The sequence below is a fragment of the Neomonachus schauinslandi genome, chromosome 14 (assembly GCF_002201575.2).
Source record: "Neomonachus schauinslandi chromosome 14, ASM220157v2, whole genome shotgun sequence".
Lineage (NCBI taxonomy): Eukaryota > Metazoa > Chordata > Mammalia > Carnivora > Phocidae > Neomonachus > Neomonachus schauinslandi.
The window spans coordinates 25,219,736-25,245,426 of record NC_058416.1 but is presented as its reverse complement, the minus strand read 5'-3'; the positions used below and the strand labels follow the sequence as shown (position 1 = coordinate 25,245,426).

The window sequence follows — 25,691 nt, the reverse complement described above, 5'->3', positions numbered from 1 at the left end:
GGCTTGCCTGGCTGGAGCTGAGGGTGTGGGCCAAGGATTAGCTGACTGGAAAGCAATTAGACGAGGTGGGGCAGGCTGGGGAAATACCTGGAATCCCAGGGCCAGAGTTGAGACTTGCTTGGGTAATGCCCTAGGCGGGAGGCCTCGTGGCCTCTGGGGAGTGGAGGTACCCACCCTCGAGGGTGGCTACCAATATCCCCACCAGCCGCAAGCCTTTTTGGCCTCTTGCTGATGGTGAGGAGGGGGTTCTAGAGTGTGAGGAAATCGGGGCGGGGCAGGATGCTTTCAGCCTTCCAGGAAAGAGGCCCTTTTCCTGATGACCAAGGTCTCCTCCACCTCAGTGTGTCTGCCCCCTCCCTCCACCCTGCCTCAGACTCCCAGGACTTTCCTGAGGCCTGCCCCACGCCATCAGGTAACCCCCCCACACACACGCCTTTTCTAGGTAGGAGGGATGTGTGTGGAAGGTGTTACCCGTCCAGGGACTTTCACATTTTGAAAGGAGAACTTGGAAGAGTAAAATGTGTACCCCAAAGGGGAAAAAAAGAGGCTCAGGGGTTTGTAGAGGTCGGGGAGATTACTGACCCCCCCCCCCAGTGAACCCTCTCCCCAGAAAATACCCATATGCATTAAAGCTTGCAGAGAATCCCTGGAGCCTGTCCTCTGGGGCTTCTCATTACGAGCCCCTGCACTAGAGGTGGAATTTGGGGTTTTCGTACAGGCAAGTGGTCAGAGGGGCCTTCCAGACCACCCTCAAAGCAATTGTGTAAAGGATCCCCAGGGTTGACCCGGCACAGCACAGACAAGGACTGACACCTCACTTTTTCCCCCCCAGAAAGGATCCCAGCTCTTACACTGGTCCTCCTTCCTTCCCATCTCCCCTCCCCTCCCACCTTCCACCCCTTCTGTCCCCTTCACGCTCTCCATAGATCAGAGGTTAGCAAACTTCTATAAAAGGCCAGATAGTAAATATTTTAGCTTTGCAGGCCAAGAGGCTAAATCGAGTTTAACCACATCCCTGTGATTTGTACTGCCCTGAGCAGCCGTGCGAAGCCACGAGAGCAGTTTCTGTGGAAAGTACTCAGTTCTGCCTTCCTAATGCGAAAGCGGCCGTGGACAATATGTAAATGAACGTGCGTGGCTGAGCTCCAACTAAACCTTATTTATGGACACTGAAATTTGAATTTTATAGCATTTTTATGTGTCAAAGAATATTATTATTCAATTGCTTTTTTTCCCCACTATTTAAAAATGGAAAAACTGTTCTTAGCACACAGGCCCCATTAAAAGGAGGCTGTGGACCAGATTTGGCCCATGGGCTGTAGTTTACAGACCCCTGATAGAGATCTGTGGTTCTCAGTGCTCATTAAAATCGCGGGATCACTGTCTGAAAAGAGAATTTGCCATTTCCTGGGCGGTGCGGCTGCTACGGTAGGAGATCCCCGCACTGGGTAGCCCTGATCTAGTCTGAATGCCACCCGCATTTTACCGATGATAAAACCGAGACCCAGAGGTGCCGTAGCTCTGTCGTATGAATCCAGGGAGAGGGTTCTCTATCCCTGGATGTGGAGCCGGCTGGTTTTCTATCTCTAGCCGCCTCCAGAGATCTACCCTGCCCGCTCACACTGCCCAAGGCGCTCGCTGAACCACAGGAAAGGTGTATGTGTCCCCTGGTGTCCCAAACTGACAGGGCTCCAGGGAGTCATTTCCCATGAGTGGAGACAGTGTGCACTGAGCCATCCCCATGCTGTCAGACAGTTCCCTCCTGACCACCTTTTCAGCTTCGGGGATCCACAGAGCAGAGCAGGATGAGAGGGAAGCTAAAAGTCCCCTCCGCGAGAAGAGAAAATGAAAGAAGGAGGGCTCAGACATCGGACTAACATGATTTCAAATCCCACACTGTCAGTACTAGCTAGGATCTGAGGCAAGTTACTGAACCTCCTTGAGCCTCAGTTTTTCCATCAGTAGAATGGGAAACAGCCCACTACCTCTGCAGGATTGCCATGAGGATTAGTGATCACAACTGTCAAGTGTCTGGCACATAGTACAGAATGTTTATGGTATCTTTATTGGCCACCCTGACATAATGCCTCAACCCCAGCGCTACCCAGCCACAGCCCGACAGGCACGGAAAAAGGCTATATGATCCTCCTGATGACACATGAGATCGTGTGACTGTCCTTATGGAGGCAGGCACTGTCCCATACTCATGTGACACTTTCAGTGGTGATTTAGGTTGGATTGTGTAAGGCCATGTCAAAGGTTTGTATCTGGGACCCTTGGGTGGCCTTCAAGGTCTAGGAACTCACAGAAATTGGATGCAGACATCTGTGAATGTGTGTAGGTGTGCATTTTTCTGGGAGAGATGCCAAAGTTTCCATCAGATCTTCAAAGACTCCCATGTTCCAAAAAAGCTAAGGGACACGTGTCTCTAAACACAATGCATAAGAAAGCACCAAACTTTGGGGACAGATTCTTGGGTCTGAGAATCAGCTCCCTACTCCTGATATATGGCCATGGGCACACTGGACATCATCTAATTCAGCTCCAAACTTCCATTTCTTCAGCCTTAAAACCTGCAACTAGCCTACCTGTACCCCCCATTCCAGAATCAGATGATGTCTTATGAACGAAACCCCAGAGTCAAGCAGCCAAGGACGGTGGGGTTCTCAAAGTGATCACCAGGTGAGCGAGGGGCCTCGCAGGAACTACCCGGCAGGTCAGTGTGTTTGCTTCAAATGTAAAGGCCTGGGGGGTTTCAAACAGGTAACAATAAGCTGCGGTGCTAAGCAGGATTGTGGCAACCTTAGGGGAGGGGTGGTGAGAAGAAGGAGCACAAGAAGCCTATGGGGTTCTCCAAGGTTCTGATGCTCAGTCAGGCCTCTGGTAGCACGAGTGTATCCCCTGTGTGAAAATTCATCTAACGGCATACTTAGGATGTATGCACCTTTTTGCCCGTGTGATACTTCAAAAGTTTTCTCCCAAAAATGTTCCACTGAGAAAAGTAGAAATACAACATAAAATCACCCCCTTGGGGATCTTGCTATATGATGTTGGAGTGACATTAGCACATAGCTTGAAGAAAGAGTACTTTATATATAAACACAAATAGGAGAGTCAGGTGTTAAAATCATCCAAAGGCCAGATTTAAGTATCTTTCTTTTGGACCCAAACTGCTAATCTAAGTTGGCTTAACGTAACTTTTGCTTTCTTCAATTCTCTCCCGGGACCCACAGGCTGTCTCCAGCCTCTTCACAGCCATGATGGGCCTGCCGTGGTCCGGGCTGTTTGGGGTAGCCTGTCCATGAGGACAGGGGCTCTGCTCAGCCCATCCCTGATTGCAGAGGGCTGGCTACCACGGGCTTCCCTCCGATGGGTTCCTTCTCTCCACCACATCCCATGCTTCCCGCTCTCTAGTGGTTTCTTCCCAGCAGCCCACCAAAGCCTCCAGAGGAGGGAAAACCTTCCCTTGACCACACATTCCCCTCCGGGAACCCCTCCGGGAACCACCCTACTTCTCTCTTCCCTGTGGAGCCGGAGGTTTCAGAAGAAACGTGCTGTCTCTCTGGATTGTTTCTGCCCCCTCAGGCCAACAGCATGGTCCCTGCTGAAATCATCTTGTTGCCAAATTCAGAGGCCCGCTCAGTCCTCGGCACCACTGTCGTAACAAGTGAGCGGCTGCCGGTGACATGGAAGCCAATGACCTGACTGTGTTCTCACAAAACTTTATTGATCGACGCCCAGAGTGGAATTCCATGTAATTTTTACATGTCAGGTGTATGTTTTTCCCAGAGTTTGGTATAGGAGCCTTTGCTTTGGGACTGTGTTCACCTTTAAGGCCTTCTCCAAAACTTCATTTGGTGTCCTCTTAACCAGAGGCCTGGAGAAGTCGATGTGCTTTGGGATTTACCAAAGGACAGGTGACCATAGCTGGTGGCAAGCCAGGAAATGGGGTCCCAGGTGCAGGTCCCAAAGCCTGTGTCAGTCACAGGCAGATTCCCAGGGCAGCAGCAGCCCCCAAACTTGCCCGGCACAAACTAGATCCACATCTCCAGGCCTGGGTACGTCCACCTGACACCTCCCCCTGGCCCACCCACAGACAGCCCCTCAAACCCAGAGTGTCTTAATGGAACCCATCTGCTCCCAGAGGGTGCCACCATCCTCCAGGCTGTGACAACAAAAGGCCTGAGGCCGTCCCTGACTCTCACCGCCACGCTCCACCCCGTGAATCCCCAGGGTCTGTGGACAGCAGCTCTTCCCTGGTCCTCACTCTGGCCACCATGTGTCTGCCTGTCCACAGCTCATGTAGGCCAAGGTCCCCTTTCACCTGAATGAGCCCACCAGCCTTCCAGCTGGGCTCACCTCCTCCCTCCATACTCCTCCAGGCTCACAGGATTCTCAAGGGTGACCTTTCTCATTGCCTAGAATGTTCTTTCAGTTCCTTCTCCTGGCCCCACTCTTTCCCTAGTTCGATCTTAAAGGGTCTTCTCAAAGCTCTGTCCCCAGGACTTCCCTGGGCTCCTCTCCCCACGCAGGTGAGAACAGTTCTTCCCACCACCCACCCCCACAGCACCCTCAGTTCTGGGCCACATGCAGCCCACTTAGGAAGACCAGCCTCCAGTGATGGAGCTGCGCTCACTGTGTGCCAGGTACTATTCTAACTCTGGGTCCCAGATGATCTCATTTAATCCTACCCCACTTTCCAGAGAAGGAAACTGAGACACAGAGAAGTTAACTGTGCAGCCTATTGGGGGGGGCGGATGGGGATTAGAACGCAGGCAGCCTCGCCTTACAGCCTTGGTTCCCGTCACTGATCTGCTGGTGCGACGTCTGTCTTCCCTACTAGACCAGTAGACCCGTGAGGATAGGACTCGTGCCTCCTTGTTGAAGGAATGAGCGAATGAATGGAACAGTTGTCCCTTCAGACTCCCTGGAGGAGGTGCAGGACCTGCCGTGCTCTGGGCCCGTGTTGCTGGGTGGGCTCCATGCCAGGGAGCAGAGGGGCCCTTCTGAGTGGCTTGACCCCAACCACAGCACACTTTCCTTCGAATCCATTCTGTAGGGCAGCGGAGCACAAGGTCCTGTGTGAGGAAAAACCAGTCAAGGTAGACCCTAGACTAGACTAGCAAGAACCAAATAGTCGCCCCCGGGCTATGAACAGAGAAGCTTCTGGTTATGGAGGTTAGGGGAGGAGGTCAGGGAAAGCTTCTTGGAGGAGGAAGGTCTTTGTGATCAGTCTCAAGGGATCCAGAAAATGGAGCCAAGGTGGGGTTTGCTCCTCATTGTCCCTGCAGATAAGAACAAGATGAGTTCGTAGGCCTGTGAACAGATGCCATTGGGTGGCCTGGAGGTCTATGAAGGCGAGGAGAAGGGGGTAGGGCCGCAGGGGTGGACGTGGCCAAGGGGGTACTGTCTGAGCATCCGCTAAGCACTTTACCCCCTCACAGCCCCCTCGGGTGAACCAGTTAAGAATGCACACAGAATACAGAATACTGACTCGCATGCGCACGCACTCCTCCAAAAAGATCATCTCAATTTAGAAACAGAGTTGCCCCATTATTACAGTTTATATTCTGCTAAGGGTAAGGCTCCAAAGTCAAACAAACTTCCAGGTGCCAATTAAATACTCTTATCTCCAACCTTAGACTTGGCAGAGAGTACTTCGCCAATCCTTTCTGCCGTCCCCAGGCAGCCCCAGGCCCTTTTCTCAGCCCAGGCCTGTCTGTCCCTCTATTGGGTGGCTGAGGCTCTGAGTACAAATGCTAAGTATGCCTTCAGCACAGCCCTATTATTCTCCGCTTAAGCTTGTTCCAGGCCCAGCTGTCCCTGCCCAGTTGGGGCTTGGTGACCGCCTTGCACCCAAACCCACCGCAGAACCAGCTGAGTTTCCTCTCCCGGGGGACAGACCTTCAGCCCAGCCTCTGCGGTGTGGCTTCAGACTCCTCCCTCCACCCCCATGCCGGAAGACTGGCACCTCTGTCTGGTAGCCAAGCTACAGCGGGCATGCCTTCTTCTTAAATACAGCACGCCAGGATTATCATGCTGAAGAGGACCTGTGTTCAGCAAAGGTATCTTCAGAATTCCATGCTTGGTAGCAGAGTAGGGGGCCGGTGTGGCCCTTCTCCAGCTCCTTAAAGCCCCTGGCTGGTTACCTGTGCCTTCCCCCACTCACATACCCTGTAAAGTCTGAGATGGGTGGAGGCACGCCTGGTTGACTTGGCATACCATGAGTTTCTTCCTAGGCTCAAGGGAAGGTGGGCCACTGGCGAGGCCCCTCAGACACTGGGCACCACAGATAACAGTGGTGAGGGCAGGGGGTGGGCGGAGAGCGGCAGCAGCCCCTGGACTCTGCACAGGGACACCTTTCCTCTGAAGCTGGGGGGTCGCCCTCTGTGACAGGGCCCCCTCCCCCAGACTCCTTCTGGGACTGCAGAAACCAGCAGAGAATCCAGTTACCTCCCCCCCACCACCACCACCCCTTCTTCCTGATTGCATGTCTTGATCTGGCTTCAGGAAAGGCAAGACCTTGCACCACCAGGAGGGGTCCCGGCTTCCCCGGCCTGCCCACCGGATTCTGTGCTGAGACTCAGGAGAAGGCAGCGAGGTGGCGGGGGTGAGGGGAGGCCTCACTCAGGGACTCGGGCGGCTGGACAGTGGCTCGGCCACCGGGAAAGCCGACCCAGAGGAGGAAGGGACTGTTTCGCAAGCGAGGCCGGGCACTCAGAGCTGGCCCATCAGCCCCTGGCATGCGGCTAGGCCTGTCAGGAAATCAAGGAGGTGCTCTGTCTGCTTTCCAGCAGGCGCCACTTCTCTCTTTCCACTGCCTTGCTCAGTTCACGGCGCGGGCTCCAGGGCCGGGCAGGCGGGTGGGCCAGGCACCCTCTGCCACAGGCCTGGTGCCCGGGGAGCGCCCACGCCTGCCTCGGCTAGCCTCGTCATGCCTCGTCACGAGGGTCCCCAGGCCCAGGCCACAGAGCCACACAGAGAAGGCCAGCCAGCCACCGGGGGCCACTCGGGTGGGAAGGCAGGGTGACTCTCGGGGAAGGATTCCAGACTGTTTCCTTCTCGGTTGAGCTCCAACACCCTTATCTCCTTTCCTGCCAGGCGGGGACTCCTCACGAGTCACACACAAAAGAAAACCCCACCCAAGACACACAACCCCCCACATACTTGAAGGGGGAGGACTTGCCTCCAGTGCCAATTTAAGCTACCTGGTTGTCAGTCTGTGTGCATTGCCCGAATATGAAAATAGTATAGATTTGGTCCAGAAGGGGGGGAGCAGATGGAGGAGAAGAGCACCCACTAAATGGAGCCACCTGGGCGGCTGTCCTGAAAGCTCTTGGAACTGCCCCGTCAACTGAGATGTGTCTTGGAGGAAAACCAGCGGGGGGAGGGGGTGGCAAAGGGCAATGCCAAGGTTCAGAGGCGGTTGGGATGGAAGCGAGGGGCCATCACAGGACAGAAGAGCACGGAATGGGAGCCGTGCCATGCATAGCATGGCCCCTCCCACGCGTGTCTGGCAGGCCTCGGTACCATTGTCATTTCCTAGAATACAGGAATAATGGCTGGAATATGGGAATAGAGAAAACTGCAGCCCTGAGCTATCCGCTGGTCCACCGGCTTACAAGGCCTGCTGCGGTGAGGACTAAGGTAGAGAGCCCTGGCCTTGCAACTCCTAACTCCTTCCCAGGCCTGCTGGTCCACTCAGAAGAGCAGTGGACCCCGGGACTTTCAGACTTGACGTTGGGCTGTGCTTCCTAGAGGCAGGGGGCTGGCCTAGTTGACCCCTCGGGGTCTCATTCCAGCCCAGCGTGCTGGCAGCTGATTCTACAGGCAAGTTGCTATAGGAACTCTAACTTTGAATTTCCTGGCTCTGGGGCTGTGAAAATCACAACCTGAACCTTCCGTTGATGTGGGTTTCTCGATTAATTTCCTGTTTGATTGTTTACTTTAGAGAGCGGAAAATGCCTTTGCAGGCAGCTAGTTCCCTCCACCAAGACGCTTATCACACCCACCCCCGAAGCCAGCAAGGTCAAGTCCAGGCCTCAGGTGGGTGGAGGTGGGGGGGACGGGGCCAGGGGCCAGGGGCCAGGGGCAGGGGGAGGTGAAGCTAAGAGCCCATGGCCCTCTCCTTGTGCCTGCCGGGGGTCCCAGCCCGGTGGGCACCAGGAGAGATCTGTGAGTTCAGAGACGGGCCGCAAGAGGGGCATCTGCCCACCACCCAGAGCCCCGGGCCTGGCCCCCAGCCAGCCCAAACCCCTCCTCCTGTCTCAAGGAGCCGTTTTGTGCTGAGTCAGACACAAAATGCAGCCATTCTTTCAGAGGGGTGGGGTACCTGGGAGGGGGTGAAGGTCCCAGGTGCCACCCGACACCCAGTGCCTCCAGGCCAGGCATTCTTGGCCAAGTTCCCCTGGGGAAGCTTGCAGAATAACTGCTTTTCCATCTGCCTGTCCACCAGCTGCTTTCCCCAGGGCCCCAGCGCTCCAGCAGAGCAGGGGACAGGGCATTCATTATCATCATTCCATCTTGTTCCCAGCTCCGTCCTTGGGGAGCAGTTAGCGCTGGCTCAGGTGAGGCCCCACAGCAGGTGTCATGATCCCCTGCAATGACAGCCACCTTGCTGGAAGCAGGATGCTTTGTCAACGTCAGTGCCCTTCTCCCCACCCCGCCAGCTGAACCCCTCAGAGGTGGGCAGGAGCACTCACTCACTCACTTGATAAATAGGGGCGCTGAGCCCAAGGAGGGCAAGTGGAAGAGGCTAGAGGTCAGCTGGTAATCCGGGGGGGGGCCCAACTCCTCAGCACCCCTTCCCTTGTCTGGGTGACGATATAATGTACCATCCAAATCAGGGCCCTTTTGTGAGCAAAAGGGACACTTACTAATTACTTTGGGATGGCAAGTGAAAACCAGAGCCATCCGAGACAGACCCCACTTTTTGCTGACCACCCCCCACCAGACTCATTTATGTGGGACTTAGACAGGTGCACATATGTGTGGATGCTCACGTGCAGTGGGGCAGTGGTGATGTCATTTGGCTATGGAGGAGGATGAGACCAGGCTTCAAATCCCGGTTTTCCATTACTTGTGTGCTCTTGGGAAGTCACCCCACTCCCCATGCCTCAGTTTCTGCAGCTATAAGTGAAGAGAGCTAACTCAGATAAACTGGTAAGAGGATAAAATGGATCTTAAAGCCTACACACAGCGCAGAGCTTCACCTCTAGAGCAAGCATTCAAAAATGTAAGCCAGGTGATGATTGAGGACCCCGAAGGTATTGGTCAGTCCTCAGGAGACCCCTTCTGGAAAGGTAAAACCTCAGAGCTGCCTCAGGCATTTTCCATTCATCCTTTAGGGGAGATCCATGGATGTCCGGGAAGTGAATGCAAAACGAGCCACAGAGAGGACAGGCAAGGCTTCTAGAAGAGAAAAGAGGGCACTAAAGGAGCTGGGAGGTATTGACAGCAGTCATGGCCAACGTCCCTGTGGTTTCAAACCCCGACCCAGGGTCCTGGGAACATATGGGCTTCAGGGACTCTGTGAGCAGAACTCGCCTCCTGAGTGGGCCACTGGCCAGGGCTTGGCTCCCAAGAGGGGCCACTGGAGCCATGGCCCCATCCTCTGGCTCCGGTGTCTGCAGGATTCAGTGTCTGCTCTGAGCCCCAGATTACATTTCCACCCCCTGGGGCCAGTTGTGGGATGAAGCATTCCCCCATGTGACATTTACTGTGGCCACTTTGTACAAGGCGGTTTGCAAGCTCTGCAGGAAGGAGGCTAATTATTCCCTCCAGGGCACCTGGTCCGCAGTTAGGGTGCGTGCCCGCCTGCCCGCCTTAGTTATTAGGAGGGCTGACAGCCAGACCGCAGGGCACAAGCTTGGACTGAAGTCCAGGTCAGAACCATGAATTTCCTTGACATCTGATCATAGCCGCCATACCAGGGCTCCTTATTAGGCTAGTGGCATAGTGATATTTGGGGCAAATCCCCCCTCTCCTGGGGATGGCTGAAATGCAGGCCGGCACAGAACCCTGATAGCAAGTGAGGAAGCTAGAACAGCACCGATTTCATAGTTGCCCTGACAGGCTGGCCAGCGTGAGCATCCACACATACGTGCACCTGTGTCTACAGCCAGCCTCACCCCTCCTGTCCGTGTCAGAGGGTATGGAGCGCTATCACTTCTCTTACCTAAGGCTAAGCTCTGCACCTGGTCCTCCTCACCTCCGACGACCCCCTTCTCTCCTGCATTCCACCCGCTCATCTCTGCCTTTCCCACCATAACAACTGCTCCCCTTGACCCTGGCACGGGGTCCTACCCTTTTTCTCTTCCGTAGGCAAGTTCAAAAAGAAAGCAAGAGAGAGGGGGAGGAGGGAGGAAGGAAAGAAGGAAGAGGAGAAAAGGAGAGAGAGAAGATAAGAAAGAGTGGAAACCCACAAAGAAAGAGAAAGAAATGGTGTACTCTTGCTGTGTCTACTTCCGGCCTCCCTCTCGCTCTCCAATCCTATGTGATCCAGACTTCCGTCTGTCCCTACCCCTGCTCTGAAGTTCATCATGGCAAAGGTCACCCTAATCACCAGATCCAGGGGGCCCTGGTCATTGTTCATCTTACTTGACCTCTCTTGAGCATTTGACACCACTGACCTTGTACTTCTTAGAACTTTCTTGGCTTCCATGGCATCACTTCCTCCCATTCCTCTTAGCTCTCTGACTGTCCTCTTGCTTCTTCAGGAGTTCCTCCTCCTCCACCATCACCCTTTCCAGGTTTGGAGCCCTTACCCTCTCCTCTTCTCATCTGGGTCTTCCCCCAGTTCATCTCGCTAACACCTACGGCCTTGACCTGGCACTAATGATCATGGATTGCCAGTCGCCCACAAGTCATCTTCCCCAGTCATCCCCAGAACCATGAACTCAGTATTTCTAATGCTGAACTCCTTCACATCCCCCCAAACCACCTCCTCATGCCTTCCTACGATCATTGATGGCATCCCCATTCATCCAGTTGGCCAAACCCAATGGGGATTATCCATCTTCTACATTGTCCTTCTCCTCACCCTCACTTCTGCCTCCTAAACATATGTCCTCCCATTTCTCCTGCCTCGATTGAAGGCACTGTAATTTCTCACAGCAGCCTCCTCACTGTCCCCTTGCCTGCAACCCTCTGTTTGCCACACTGTGCAAGAAAGGACCTACCAGGGCGCCTGGGTGGCTCAGTTGGTTCAGCGACTGCCTTCGGCTCAGGTCATGATCCCGGAGTCCCTGGATCGAGTCCCTCATCGGGCTCCCTGCTCGGCGGGGAATCTGCTTCTCCCTCTGACCCTCCCCCCTCTCATGTGCTTGCTGTCTCTCATTCTCTCTCTCTCAAATAAATAAATAAAATCTTTAAAAAAAAAAAAAAAAAAGAAAGGACCTTCCAAAATGCACTCTCCAGTTAAAAATCTCTCGGTGGCTTTCCCATCCCTTAGGATAAAATCAAAACACAGTATCATGGCAGCTAAGAGCCCTTTAGGATGTGGCCCTTGCCTTCTTTGTCATCATGTTCTCTCTCTCCCCCAGCACTATATATGCTAGCATTCTGAAATACTTGTAATTCACTAGTGCACTCTGCTAGTTCACATTTTTTTTTTTGCTTTTGTGCATATATGCCATATGCTGCTGCTTATACCATATGCCTGGCATGTTCTCCATCCTCATTCCATCCATGCTTCAACCCCATATACCTAGCACAATCTCTTGATTCCCCCTGCTAGACTATGAGTTCCGAGTCTCATTCTTCTTGTTATCCCTGTAGTTATACAATGTTTAGCACAAAGTAGGTATTCCATGACTGTTGTTGAAAAGATGGCTACGTAGAAGGATGGATGGATGGATGGATGGATGGATGGATGGATGGATGGATAAGTGAGTGAGTGTAGACAGATGGATGAAAGAATGGGTGGGTAGATGAAAGGTTGGATACATGTGTGGGTAGATAGAAGAATAGATGGATGGATAAATGGATATGCTGGTGGATGGATGATTGCAGAGTTGGGTGAATAGATGCACTAATGGGTTGGTGGGTGAGTAAATGGGGGTGTGGACGGGTACAGTGGATAGATGTGTGGATGGATGTATAGATGATGGCCAATGCAAACAAAGAATATGTAAAATCAATTCAATTTTGTGAAGGTCCAGGTTGATTCTTGTCACTGGTCAACAAAATTAAGAATTATGAGCTCCGGCCACCAAAACAAGAATTAGCAAATGTGAGCGAAATTAAAATAATTCTCCAAGAGAAAGGATGCTGACCCAGGACTCTTGAACACCTTCTAGTTCTTCTCAGACTTGCTGTCTGGTTTGTGCAAGTCACTTAACTACTGCGCCTCAGTTTCTCTATCTATTAAATAGAGATAATAATGCCGTGGCCTTTCCCTGTCTCCACAAGAGTGTCACGAGGGTAAATGGGATGGTACATAAAGAGTGTGCCAAGATCTTCAAGGAAAATATATGTTTATAAAGAAACAGATTTAATAACAATAATCACACCTTGCATTGGGATCAAGCTTTGCACTTCTCAAAGCTCCTTCACAGACATGATCTCAGTTGACTCTCAAAACAATTCAAGCAGGTATTATCCCCATTCTCAGGTGAGGAAAGTGAGGTACAGAGTGATTAAGTGACATGCCCAGGGTTACTCTTAGTGAGTAGCAGGTCTTCTGACGCTAAGCCCGCCGCACAATTTTGACGACAGCCTTTTTCGGATAGATTATCTCCTTTCCTGCCTTCCTGAAGAGACCCCGACTAATAGATCCTCTCTGTGATGAGTCAGGGTCAGTATCGAGAGCATCAGTTCCCGCGCTGTCCTCCAGACCTAGCTGTAGATGCCAGTCCAGGTCCAGCAGAGGCGCAGGATGGAAGGGCTGGGACTCGAACCCAAGGGTGCTCCTGAGGGGCCAGTGGTCACGTGCAGCTCCCCCCCCAGTCACTGGTCCAGACCCTCTGCCTGTGTTACGGCCATCTCCTCTCCATCGTCAGCACTGTGGCTCCCATGGCCACTGCAGACCTCTCCCCACCCCCACTCTTGGCGCTTCTCTCTCACCTTCCTGCGATGTCCTCCATGCTTCCAGACCACATCCCTGGCCCTTCCGTAGACCCAGCCAGGCCATCAGGGCTCTGTGAGCTTGTTCTCCAGAAAACGAGCGCATCGCATGCTCTCTGAAACCTCGCTGTGCTCTCTGGTTGCCATTCCCTCACCCCCTGCCCAAAGCAGAGAGGCCCCCGCAGGCAGGGTCTGAGCTGGACTTTGGCTATGGCTGCATAAGGCCTCGTGGGTTTGCTCTACAAGGTGGAAACCCTGTGCTGTCGGTGAGCTGAAGGGGTCAGGGTACGGAGGGTTGGGGGGGACCAGCCAGCCTGTCTCAAGGCGGCACCCACTCTTCAATGGAAAGGCAAGACATGGCCGTCTACGGTAATCACTCCCCTCCCGCAAAGGGAGGCAGCCCCCTGGGTCCTTCCATCAGCACCTTTCCCTTCCCACGGGGTGGCATCCCCAGCAACCAGCCGGTTTACATCCCGGCTCGCCTTGGGCAGCATGCCCGTGCCCTGGGGACCTTCCCCTGGGGACTCCAGGATGCTCCCACCAAGCAGCCTGTCTCCCTCGTCGCTGTTGGGCCTCCCACAGCCTGACTGCGAGCACCTTGGCCTCTCCCCGAGGGAGGATATGATGGGTGTGCCCACAACAAGTCTCCGGCAGAGACAATAGGACAGGAATGCATTAGCTTCCGAACAAACACTGTGTGGGCTCGCACAATTGCCTTGGATTCTCATCCAAGAAACACATTTCGCTGTTCCGAGGGCGCGGGTGGCTTGCCTGCCCCAGCCCGCCCACACCCCTCTCTCTGCCGGAGACTTTGATGAGAGGCCTGCCCCTCCCACCCACTCCAGGGCCCGCAGCCCCCAGGTGGGGCAACCCGGCCTCCTCCATCGGTGCAGCGTCTCTTCCTGAGTGGCAGCAGGGGGCAGGGAGTCCTGCCCAGGCAGAGCATGGCCTGCCCACCCCACAAGTGCCCACCCCGGCCACGACTGACTTTAACCAGTTCGTTATGGTGGTAGAGTATACAGAACACACAACTGACCGTTTTAGCCATGTTCTAGCCAGTTCAGCGGCATCCAGAACGTTCTGTCATCCCAAACTGAAACTCTGTCCCCATCAAACCCTGAGCCCCCAGTCCCCCATCCTGGCTGCCCCTGGCAACCGCCATTCTACTCTCTGTCTCTATGAATTTGACTATTCTGACTATAGAAGTGGAATCTTAAAAAAAAAAAAAAAAAAAAGTGTTACAGGATTTGTCCTTTTGTGACCACTTCATTTCACCCAGCGTCATGTCCTCAAGGTTCATCCATGTGGTAGCAGGCATCAGCCCTGCCTTCCACTTGAAGGCTGAAGAACATTCCATTGTGTGGATGGACCACAGGAGTTCATCCATCTATCCCTCCCTCCACGGACGCTCAAGTTGCTTCCTTCTCTTGCCTGTTGTGAACATGGATGGACGAGTACCTGTTCGAGTTGCCATTACTTTTTGAGATTCATCTTGGAGTTAAAAAAAAAAAGAAGAAAAGAAAAGAAAGCATTGTCTCCAAAAGATTGCAAATGGAGCATACATAAACAAGAGAGCTCGTTGGCCCCCCTCAACCTACCAGTAGGGATTTGTTCATCGAAACCCGAACTGTCCCTTGGGAAAAAGCAGAGTGCTGAAGAAATGGAACACAGAACAGGTAAATCTGGCCAAGATGGAAAAGAGTGGAAAGATCCCTCACTTGGGACACTGCCTGCAAATGACAGGTAGGGACAGATTCTTGGAGAGCCGCTGATGGCCAAGACGCGTGGGAGCCTCTAAGAGGGGCAGTGAAAGGGGTCTCGGGAGGGAGCCCCTGTGGAGTTGTGTCAGGGCTCCTGGGTGTGGAGGTCAGCCTCTTGTTACACCACAAAGAGCAGCAGGGTGTGACTTCCGGAGATTAGGGGGTGCCAGGGCCTGGGGGGGATGAAAATGCTCTGGAGGTAGGGTCCAGGGAAGTTAAGGGGGACACTCTCCGAAGCCCCTTCAGCTCTAGGGCTCTGAGATGCTGCTCTCCAACACTGGTCATGAGAGTCCAGGACAGCATTTGCAGGGGGAACAGGAAGCGGTCTGCGGCCTCCCGGCAGATTCCCTTCACATCCCTGCACCCAGCAACTCTGAACGAAAAGTGTAGTGACCCACCCCAGTCCTCCCCCGCTTCCCTGAGAAAACCCAGCAAGCCGTTTGCAAGAGGACCTATCGCATGATGTGATTGTTGGCTTAGCACAGACTTTCCCAAACAACCAAGTGGAAGATAAGGCTGGAGGGGAGGCCTGGGGTTGGGAGCCCGCCCACAGCTCTGCCTGAGCGCCCGGGCAAGCCACCCTGGCCTTCCAGAACACCCCACCCTGTGTCTGTCCCTTGCCTGGCTAGCCAGGAGCCAGGGCCTCCAGGGAGAGAGCCAGGCGGCCTGGGAGTTTGGGCACACAGAGGAGAAGGGACTGGAAGGGAAGTAGCCCAGTCATAAGGATGTGGGGAAGAAAGAGAAGGAGCAGAAAGACAGAGAGCCCACTCTGCAGTTCCCAGCCTCCATCAGGAAGCAGAGGGCAGGCCAGGCTTGGGGGGTTAGAGGGAATGGGAAGAAGGGGACACTTGCTCACCAGAGCTGGGGGCTTGGCTGGCAACAATACGGAGGCTCAAGGAAGCTTTTCACACTGTGCTGTCAGCAGCTCAGGGGGCTGCTTGGAGGGAGAAACCATCACCTTTCAGAACATCTAGTACTTGTCAGGCCCTGACTCCTACCAGTATTACCATAAGGTTACCTCCCTTGTCCCGAGAGCCCCTAACAAGCTAATCTCAGGACAGAACATGATCCAAGGGGCATTTCAACTTACCACGACAAGCCCCCTTGAGCACCTACTGTGTGTCAGCCGATGTGCTAGATGCATCCAGAGTGGACCCTGTTCTTCCCACGAGCTGCCAGCTCGGCCTGGTCCCCCCTCCCCACCCAACTGCTAGTACGTACTCCATCTCTAAGAGTTCCCTTTCAAGAGTTCCCTTTCTTCCAGATTCCCCCCTTTCTTGTCATTTCTTTTTTTTTTTTTTAAGATTTTATTTATTTATTTGACAGAGACAGCGAGAGAGGGAACACAAGCAAGGGGAGTGGGAGAGGGAGAAGCAGGCTCCCCACCGAGCAGGGAGCCCGATGTGGGGCTCGATCCCAGGACCCTGGGTTGATGACCTGAGCCGAAGGCAGACGCTTAACGACTGAGCCGCCCAGGCGCACCTCTTGTCATTTCTACTAGCAGTTTTTAAGGCTTTTTTTTTTTTTTCCCAGTAAGTGCTACAGAAAACCTATTAGGGAACAATTATGTTCAGAAAGAAATTCCAGCAAACCTTACAGGGTTCTCCTACTCTAGATGAGTCCCTATCTCCCCTGCAGAGTGAACAGGGCTAGGCTCACTTTCCCACGCTGACCCCATCCTAGATGGCCAGGGGCCCCTCCCAGTCTGTGCCCCAGCCCCTCCCCGAGCACATGTGGGTGGGGACCACATGCCGTAGGTAGGCCCGCTGCAAGGTGAATCACCTCCCCCAGCTTTCTCCAGAACCTGGTTCCTGGTCTTCACTCTAGCTTCTTGGGTCCTCTAAATGAGGGATGCCCTTCCCCATGTGCCTTCCCCAGGCACTGGCTTGGTGGGAGGCTCCCCTGGCTCCCCTTGGGGGTCTGCAGCTCCGGGAGGCAAGAAAACTCCAGAAGCAGGTCCAGGTGTAGCAGGCGAGGGACAGCAGTGTGTTGCAGGGTGCTCTCTATGCCTACGTATTGTAATTTTCTAACCAGTCCCCTTGCTGCTCTTACTATAACGATTGTGCAGCGAAAACCTTGTATCCGTGTCATGGGGCATGTCTGGGTCCATGTGTAGGACACATTCCTCGAAGTGGGACAAAATAGGCCCTGCCCTGGTGGAGCTTGCCTTCTCCCGGGTGGGGGACAGACAGCAGACGAGCAAGTAGATAATGTGTCAGGGGCGAGCTATGCGACAGCAAGAAGTAAGCCAGGAGGTGAGCGGGGCTGGTGGGTGTCACAGAGGCCAGTGGGGGAGCCTGGCTGGTGCGGTGACATTTGGGCAGAGCCCTGAGTAGAGCGAGCGAGTAAGGTCCGAGCCTCTGGTGGCTGAAGAGGCCAGTGACGAGAGCACAAAGGCTGGGCTTCAGGCCCATGTCAGTAAGTAGAACGTGCACGCCAGTGGCCTCGATGCCTGTCACTTTGTGTTGGTGGCACCATTTCCCTCCCCTGAATTGTCCCTTGCTCTCCGCCTGCTTTTCATTTGAGCAGGTCAAGGACTACCTCTGTTCCTTCATACCAAAATGGCTTCTATGTGGCTAGCCAGCCCAGTTCTGACAGATACAGGGAGAGAGCAGGGCAGGGAAGGAGGCCTGGGCCCTGATAGCATCTCTGGCCAGTGCAGCCAGGACTGACCTGTCTGTCCCCTGACCTCTTGTGGCCTCTCAATGCCCCACACGCCCCTCGGGCACATAGCAAAGCTCGCCCTGAATCTTCAGCCCTCCTGAGGTGAATGCTTCTGGCTCTTGCTGGGAGGGCCCCCGGGCTGGGTGGATGGATGCAACATGACAGGAGAAGGGGAGAGGTGAGGAGGATGTGCACAATTCGGATTTCAAGCTGGCAGCAAGAATAGTCCCCCTGTGATTTCACCTCTGCTTGAACACGTTACACCCGTGTCAAAAACCTTGACTCCAGTTCTCATTCAGGGAACGAGGACACTCACCCTAAAAGTGCCTTCCTCTTGTGCTCTCCTCACCCTCCACCCTTCCTTTAAAACTAACAAACAACAACAACAAAAGTGCATGAATCATATCGACCAACATTGAGTGAATCCCTACTGTTGTCAGGGGCCAGGCTAGGTGTTAAAGTGGCAAATAGGAACACAGCACTGTCCCAGCCTTCAGGAAGCGAGCAGTTCCCACTGGAAAATGCCTTTTCACTCGTGTGGAATGCTGAGCGGGTGGGAAAGCTGGGGAGTGAGAAGCAGGAGGGGTCACCAGGGCCTGGGGTGATCCAGAGGTCTCCAAGGAAAGCTGTGGGCCTTGAAGGGTGGGCAAGTATGGAGAGTTCCAGCAGAGGGAAGAGTCATCCGTGGCAGATAATCCAAATGCAGGGTCCTCCTAGGGATGTGATGGTCAGTGTGGCGGGGGATGGCAGTGGACACGTACGTAAGGGTTTGGGAAAAGCAGCTCCGGCCAGTCAAGGGGACAGAGGGAGAGGTGGTCAACGGGGTTTGTGAAAAACAAGACTGTGGAGCTTCTGGGGCACCTGGGTGGCTCAGTTGGTTAAGCGACTGCCTTCGGCTCAGGTCATGATCCTGGAGTCCCAGGATCGAGTCCCACATCAGGCTCCCTGCTCAGCGGGGAGTCTGCTTCTCCCTCTGACCCTCCCCCTGTCATGCTCTCTGTCTCCCATTCTCTCTCTCAGATAAATAAATAAAATCTTAAAAAAAAAAAAAAAAAGACCGTAGAGCTTCTCTGAAGCTGTGCCTCAAAGTTTCTACTGGGAATTAGGAAAAACAGACATTTTATGAAAAAGCAGAAAATAGCAAATATTGGTGAGGATGTAGAAAAATCAGAACCCTCAGACATTGCTAGAGAAAATGCAAAATAGCACAACCACTGTAGTTTGCGGTCCCCAGAAAGCTCAACATGACCGAGCAATTCCGCTCCGAGGTAAGGACCCCCAGAGACCTGAGTACATGTGCTCACACAAAAACCTGTACATGATCAGAGCAGCATCATTCATGATAGCCAAAAAGGGAGAAACAGCCCACATGTCTATCAGCTAATGAATGTGTAAACAGAATGTGGTCTCTCCATATAGCAGAATATTACTCGGCCATAAAAGGGAACAAAGGACTGGTACATGCTGCCACATGGGTGATCTTTTAAAAAGTTCTGTTAATGGAAGAAGCCAGTCACAAAAGACACATGCTGTGTGATGCCATTTATGTGAAAAATCTAGAATAGACAAATCCAGAGAGACAAAGGAGATTAAGGGTTGCCAGGGGCTGGGGGGGATGAAAATGCTCTGGAGTTAGGTAACGCTGATGGTTGCGCAACCTTGTGAATATATTGAAAGTCACTGAGTTGTGTACTTAAAAATGGGGAATTGGATGTTGTGTGAATTATATCTCAGTTGAGAGAGAGAAGGAATGAGATGAGGCAGAGGGAAGCCTGGATGGGGGCATGGCCAGTCCCAGCACCAAGCAGCCTGGCCATGGCCTTGGTCAGGAAGCAGCTCCAGCCTCTGGGTAAGTCAGCACAGCCATGGTTTTGCAGAAGAGCACCATGATTTCTGGAAGTCCTCCTCTAGCCAGGGCCCAGGAGCGCCTGAGACCATGGCTGAGCCTTCTGACCTGGCCGGTGCACCCGGGCTCTATGACCACCGTGGTCCTCCAGCTGCTCAAATCCTGACAGAGAAATTGCTGTGTTCCTCCTGTCCTCTGACCTTCGTGGACTCTCTCCCCAGCCCTCCCCTCCGACATGTCTGTTCCAGGCTGCATCAGGGCTAGGGCTGGGGTCCAGCGGCAGGGGCCTGGGAGCTTGCGTGCCGCCCCCTCAGGAGTGTTCTCTGCCTCTCTTTTCTACAGCTTTTGCAATCTCAGGATGTGAAAGAAGACGCTGTCCTGTGCTGCTCGATGGAGGTAAGCATCTCTGACCTCAGACCTGGTGTGCCCCTCACGCCTAACAGTTGTGGGCGATGAAGGATCACTGGACATACCCACAAGTCCCAGGCAAGGGTGTGTAGACGGGGCTGGTGGGGAATGGCTTCCTGAGCCAACGTGGATCCAGAATTATCAACCCCAAACCAGAGTAAATGTGGATGGGGTAACCAGCCCACCACTAGCTAGAGGAAGAGATGGCTGGTTCTCTAGAGAGAAGGACCAAGTGCTGGCATTGTGCACTGTCCTTCTGTCCCCAAGACCACCTTCTCCTTGCACTAGGCACACCACATAAATGACTTAAGAGATTCCAGGTGACCCCCACCCCCAAATATCTCCCTTGGCTATGGTGGTGCAGAGTTTGGGGAAGATGCCTGAGGCCTGAGGTCCCACGGTGGACGCCTCTGCTACAAAACACCCACTTAGGAGGCGCCACTCCTGGTCCCAAAGTGGGGCCAGTACTCATTGAAACTCTTTCTCTGGGATCTTCCTCAGGGGCAAACCTTGCTCTGGGAAACCAGCGCAGTCATTTAGAATAGAGTGGCTGTGAGGACAGGTGTCTCCTGCGTGAGCACCTTCTGCCCGGCCTCCAGGCCACTCCCAAGGCTCTCGGGGGCCAGAGGTGCTGCGAGTCGGGACAACAGCCTCAGGTCTATGGGATGGTCCCTTCATTTATGGGGCTCCATCTGGGTACCATACATGGGACTTGGTGACAGGGACATAGGGGAGAAGAAAGCCTAGTCCCTGCCCTCAGCTGTCACTCTGGCTGGGGATAGATAACACCGTGTAGAGAAGAAGTATGGGTACAGAGCATGCATCCCTGAGGAGTCAGAGGAGAGAGATCAGGGTGGTCCAGGGAGATCGATGAGGACTTTATGAAGAAGGCAGAGCCTTGAAAAATGGGTGGGATGAGATGGGGTGGGGACAGCGATGGAGATCGAGATACTGTGGAGAGGACCCGCAGGGGCTACTGCCTGAGGCTGCATGATCCAGACCACTGGGACCCCTTCCTCCCTACAGCGGCTTTTCAGCATCATCGGGGGCCTCTCTTGAGGGCGGGCCCTCTGGCTGACCTTCTGCCCCGGTTCATATTTCCCTCCCGCACTTCATGTCACAAGTGTGGGCAGAGGTCAGCTGGGGTGGGGAGGTGGGATTAGGGGCAGGAGAGAAATAGGAGACCTCATCCCTGCTCTCAGGTTCCATGCGGAGACGTGCAGGTGATAATGACCAAGCTCTTTTCTAGAGACATCCTAGCAAGTGGAAATTAACACGGTGCAGCCTGATCACCTTTGAGGGGAGCAGATCAGCCATTGAGGGTCTGGGCAGGGGTCAGGCAAGGCTTCCAGTAGGAGGGTGAGTCTTTCTTGGGTGAAAGACAGAAGTGGCATGGTCCCAGTGAGGGCTCTTTTCAGCCCCAGGGAGCAGGCAATAACCCAATCCCTCTTATTCCTGCGGCAGATTGGTCGGTCAACGTGGGCTTTCACAGTTGACTCCTTCCACCTCCTGTCCTCCCTGGGGCACAAATGCCTGGCCTGCACCTTCCAGAGATAATCCAGTTCTTTCCTGTCCCTGCCCCCGGCCCTCCTAACCAGGGTGGCTCAGGGGGCCATTCCGGGGGCGCAGGTCCTGTCCTAAGCCCCGCTTCCCCACCCGCAGCTGCAGAGCACAGGCCGGCTGCTGGAGGAGCAGCTGCCCGAGATGATGACCGAGCTCCTGGCCAGTGCGCGCGACAAGATGCTCTGCCCCTCAGAGTCGATGCTGACCCGGTCACTGCTTCTGGAGGTCATAGAGCTCCATGCCAACAGCTGGAACCCTCTGACGCCCCCCATCACACAGTACTACAACAGAACCATCCAGAAACTGACAGCCTGACGGCCAGGGGGCCTGGCGGGCGGCCCGCGGGCAGCTGGGGCCCTGGTACCCAGGGCCAGATGGACAGGCGGGAGGACAGGGGTGGCCCTGGCGGGAGAAAGAAGTGGGGAGGAAAGCAGGCAGAGCCGGGGGCCAGGCTGGAGCCAGACCGGGAAGGAGGAGCGCCCCTCATCCGAGCCCCCCCAGCCCCACGCATGCGGCAGCTCACACCAATAAGGGAAGCATGTTTCCTTCTCCTTGGTGGCCCCCCCCCCGCCCCCGTCGTTCCCTCCCCACTCCCGCCCCTCCCCGCCCCCTCCCATCAACCGCGTCCCCGCAGGGCTTTGTGCGAGGGGTTTCATCGGCGTGACTCCTCTGAGGCCCTGGCAGCTCGGCACGCCGGGGTACCGCTTGGGTCAGAAAGGACCTCAGAAGGCTGAAAAAGTGGGTCGGAGACGGGCTTGCATTGTTCCTGCTGTCAGCCGCGGTCGCCAACTGGCAGCAGGCGACGTAGAGCAGATGTCCGGGAGGACAAAAGCAGGCACGGTCCCCACCAGCCGCCCGTAATTGACGGCCTTTGTCCGCCACGCTCGGCCTGGGGGACGGAGGCTTCTCCTCTAACCTGCACGCTGCACCCTCCCCACTCCCCGTTCCTCCTCCGTGTGGCCCCCCAGCCTCAGGCCCAGGGGCGGGGTGCAGGGAGGGGAGCTGGGGTGTGCGGCTCTGCTCGTGCTCTTGTGTTTTATTGTTTTATTTTCAAAAGTCAGCTGCTTTGAAGTCTCCTCTCTCCATGAAAAGAGTCCGAGCTGTGATCACACAGTCAGCACCACTGAGGACCCCCTGATTAGTGGAAGATCAAACCCGGCCCCCTCTGGAAGGATTCTAGCCACAGATAGCTTGCCAGTGGCCAATTAGGGTAATTGGAAACTTCTGCCCCGGAGGGGGGTCCCCCTGGAACCCTGTGCTCCGCAGCCCTTGGCTTCCAGGACCTCTGTTCTCTTCTTCCCGCTCTGCTCTGTCAAAGGGCTGATGCTGTGGCAGGCGCCAGGAGTGCGTTAAACCCCATCCTGGCTGGGGCTGAGGGGGGGCGGCGGCTGTGGTGAATGCGGCACAGTCAAGACGGGCAAATTCAAACCAAAACGCTAGGTGATGTCGCCTGAGCCCCACACAGGTCTCCTCCCGAGCTTAGTGGGGGGAAAGTGGCCGTTGGGGGCTGCCTGGCTCCCCGGGACTTGGAGCTTAGCTAAATGGGCTGTGTCGATGGCCCAGCCTCATCGCGGGCAGGATCCAGAAGCCGAGGCCCCCCACAGCCAAGGTCTGTATGCTCCAGGAGGGCTCTGGGCACTGCGGCCCCCGGGGCTGGGGGGGGCGGTGTATTCACTGAGTCGTGAGTAGAACAGTGAAATGAGCAGGCGGGGCCGACACATCTTTCCAGGCCTGGAAGGAGCGAGACTGGGGTTTCTTGGAAGGGCCAGGTCCTGGGGAGAGCCCCTTCTCTGTTGGAGGAGAATGCAAGTCAGGCTCTAGGAAGCTGGCTTTGGGGTTGTCACAGGCATCTGCCCGGCCCCAGCTCTGGGGTCTGGAGCCCGCACTTTGATAAGCCCCCGTTAAACCAACTCAGAGCCCAGCAGCTTCTGGGTTCCCTGGGTCACTGGAGGGCCTTGGCTGCCTGGTCCACTCAGGCTGGCCAGGGGTTGAGGGCTGGAGGTTTTCCTCTGTGGACTCCGCTTCTGGGAGAGCAGGCAGGGTGGGGCGGGGGGAGCGGGTCCCCCAGTACTCCCTGGCTTTCCCCACCAGCTGCCACCCACCTTCCAGCCCCGGGATAGGAGCCTATGCCGGTCCCAAGGCAGAGCGTATTGGGGACATGTGTGGGGGACACAGGTTTACCTGGAATGGGTCTGTAGCCTCGGCCCCTGGCCTTCGCCTCCTCCCCTCCTTGAGCTTCTCCTCACTGCCTTTCCTCCTCAGCAGGCACCTTCAGCCCAGCCTGGGGCCCAGGGACACCAGGGACCCCACGGGAGGCCCCGAGGGAAGAGCTGGACTGAGGTTGGAGGGCTCAGAGAGGGCACCGGGGACCTCGTGGTCTGGAGGAGTCAAGCAGCCTCCGCCAGGCACGGAGCTGCCCCCAGGCAGCCCTCAGAGAGCTGCGTCTGGGCTGAAATGGGCCTAGCTCCCCTTGAGTGTGAGTGCGAGTGCGAGGCGTGCGTGCATGTGTGTGTGTGTGTGCGCGCGTGTGTGTGTGCGCGCGCGCGCGTGTGAGCACGTCTGCTGAGAACAAAGCAGGGCCCCAGAGGAAGGGAATGACCCAGGGGAACAGGGCCTCCTGCCCGTTCCATGAAGCAGAGAGCGAGCACGCAGGGGCTGATGTTCCCTGCAAAGCCGAGGCCGGTGGTATGGTGGGCGCCATGGGCCTCATGCCCCTTCCTCCTAATGCCCCTTCCTCCTAACGGCCTCCTTGGTGGTTTTCCCTCAGGGCCACCCCTCCTCGACTGTTAGGACCAGAGTATGAAGAAGTAAGATATAAATATGTATACATATATAAATATATTTTTAATTACGTGTCGTGTCACGGTGGCTCCAGACATATGGTTTGCCTAGTTTATCCCATTGCTTGAAAGTGCTTCCTGGCCAATCCAAATAACAATGTAAGCTGTTTTTCTAAATGCAGGTTGCTGCTACTCTTTGAGACATGGAAGGAAAACATTAAAAAAAAAATTTTTTTTTTAAGGAAATAACAGTAAAAAACAGTAAAGCATTAAAATCTGTGACTCTGAGGCCGCCTCCCAAGGGAGACAGGAACCAGGGAGCAGAAGTGGGCGCCCCTCAGACCCCTAGTCCCTCCCCAGGCCAGACCCCCCTTCTGCTGAGTGAGAAAGGCCATATCCAAGTTGACCTCTGAATGTATTTGATGGGAGGCAAAACTGGATATTGCATTTCTAAGGCTTGCGTTGTTTTCCCTACTCACCCCGCGGCTTTCTTGGCGCAGTGAAGAGGCGAAGTCCGGCCATCTGATGTTGATCCTGTCTCGGTCTGTGCCCCCTCCCAGTCAAGACCAGATAGTCCTTGCTTTGCTCTCAGGCGGCCAGCCCGCTCACCACAGCCCTGCTCTCCTTGGCCTCGTGGGTTTGCCTGAGCGCTGGGACCGCAGCCCCAAGAAGGCTCCTAACCTCCCCCGGAGAAGGTGGGAACCCCACCATCCTCCGTGGGGAACATGCACCCCAAGCCCAGTTTCGTCTGTTCGTCCTTCCTCGATCAGTCTGTAAACCTTCGAGGTTTAGGGATCGCCCTGTCCATCCATGTAAATGTAAATGTTGGCCGAGTCGGTATTTATTCTAATTTTTATTTTATTTTATTTTCTCTGAGGGATGGGGGGGTTGTGTGGGAAATGTACCACTGATCACGCCCTGGGCAGCTGCAGGGGCGGGGACCCCGCCAGCCAGGCCACCGCGAGGAGCAGCCCCATGCGGCCGCCCCAGACGCCACGTTCCAGTCTCTGGCATCAGAACCCGGCCAGTGTTCCTCGTGTGACAGACTCTCAGGACCTGCCCACGGAGTCCTGTGCCTCAGCTGCTGGCGCCTTGTGGGGCCCTCTGCCCGGGCCTCTGAGGATGCAGATCGCAGAGGAGACCGCTCCTCTGGTCGGGACGCTGGCGACAAGGGCTGCCCACCTCGCCTGAGCCAGCTGGGAGCCTGGCGACGGGACCTGCCTCCCTGGAGAAGGGGCCTGGGCCTTCCCGCCACAGCCGCAGCAGAATCCTCCTCACGCGACCACGTTCCCTCCCTCAGTATGTCCTGCTTTCCAGCTGAACCCAGACTACAAGTGGGTTTAAAAAATAAACACCAAAAACCAAAAACGCCCCGGATCCGTGTTGTCTGTGTGTTCGGCAAAGGAAATCTTTCCCAGAGTCTTCTGTGGTCTCCACCAGTGTGCTGGCAGAGACCTCCAAGGAGCCCCCGGCCAGGCAAGGAGCTAATGAGATTTCCCACGGTCTGGCCGTCTTGGAGAGCAGGGGCATGGTCTGGGGCCTGGGGAAGGCTGTGAAGGAGTGGTCCAGAGAATGTGGGTGGAAGACACTTGGGCCCCCCACCTC

The 25,691-nt window shown here is 55.0% G+C and overlaps 1 protein-coding gene across 1 annotated transcript in view; it reads left to right on the top strand.

The window, feature by feature from the left end:
• Positions 1 to 25,452, top strand: part of CTIF (cap binding complex dependent translation initiation factor) — a 214,991-nt gene extending 189,539 nt beyond the window's left edge. Inside the window, exons 10-12 of the mRNA XM_021686347.2 lie at positions 19,678 to 19,731; positions 21,406 to 22,516; positions 24,587 to 25,452. Of these exons, the coding sequence (XP_021542022.1) occupies positions 19,678 to 19,731; positions 21,406 to 21,621 (270 nt within the window). The 3' untranslated portion in view covers positions 21,622 to 22,516; positions 24,587 to 25,452. The remainder of the gene's footprint in view (positions 1 to 19,677; positions 19,732 to 21,405; positions 22,517 to 24,586) is intronic.
• Positions 25,453 to 25,691: the final 239 nt, after the last annotated feature.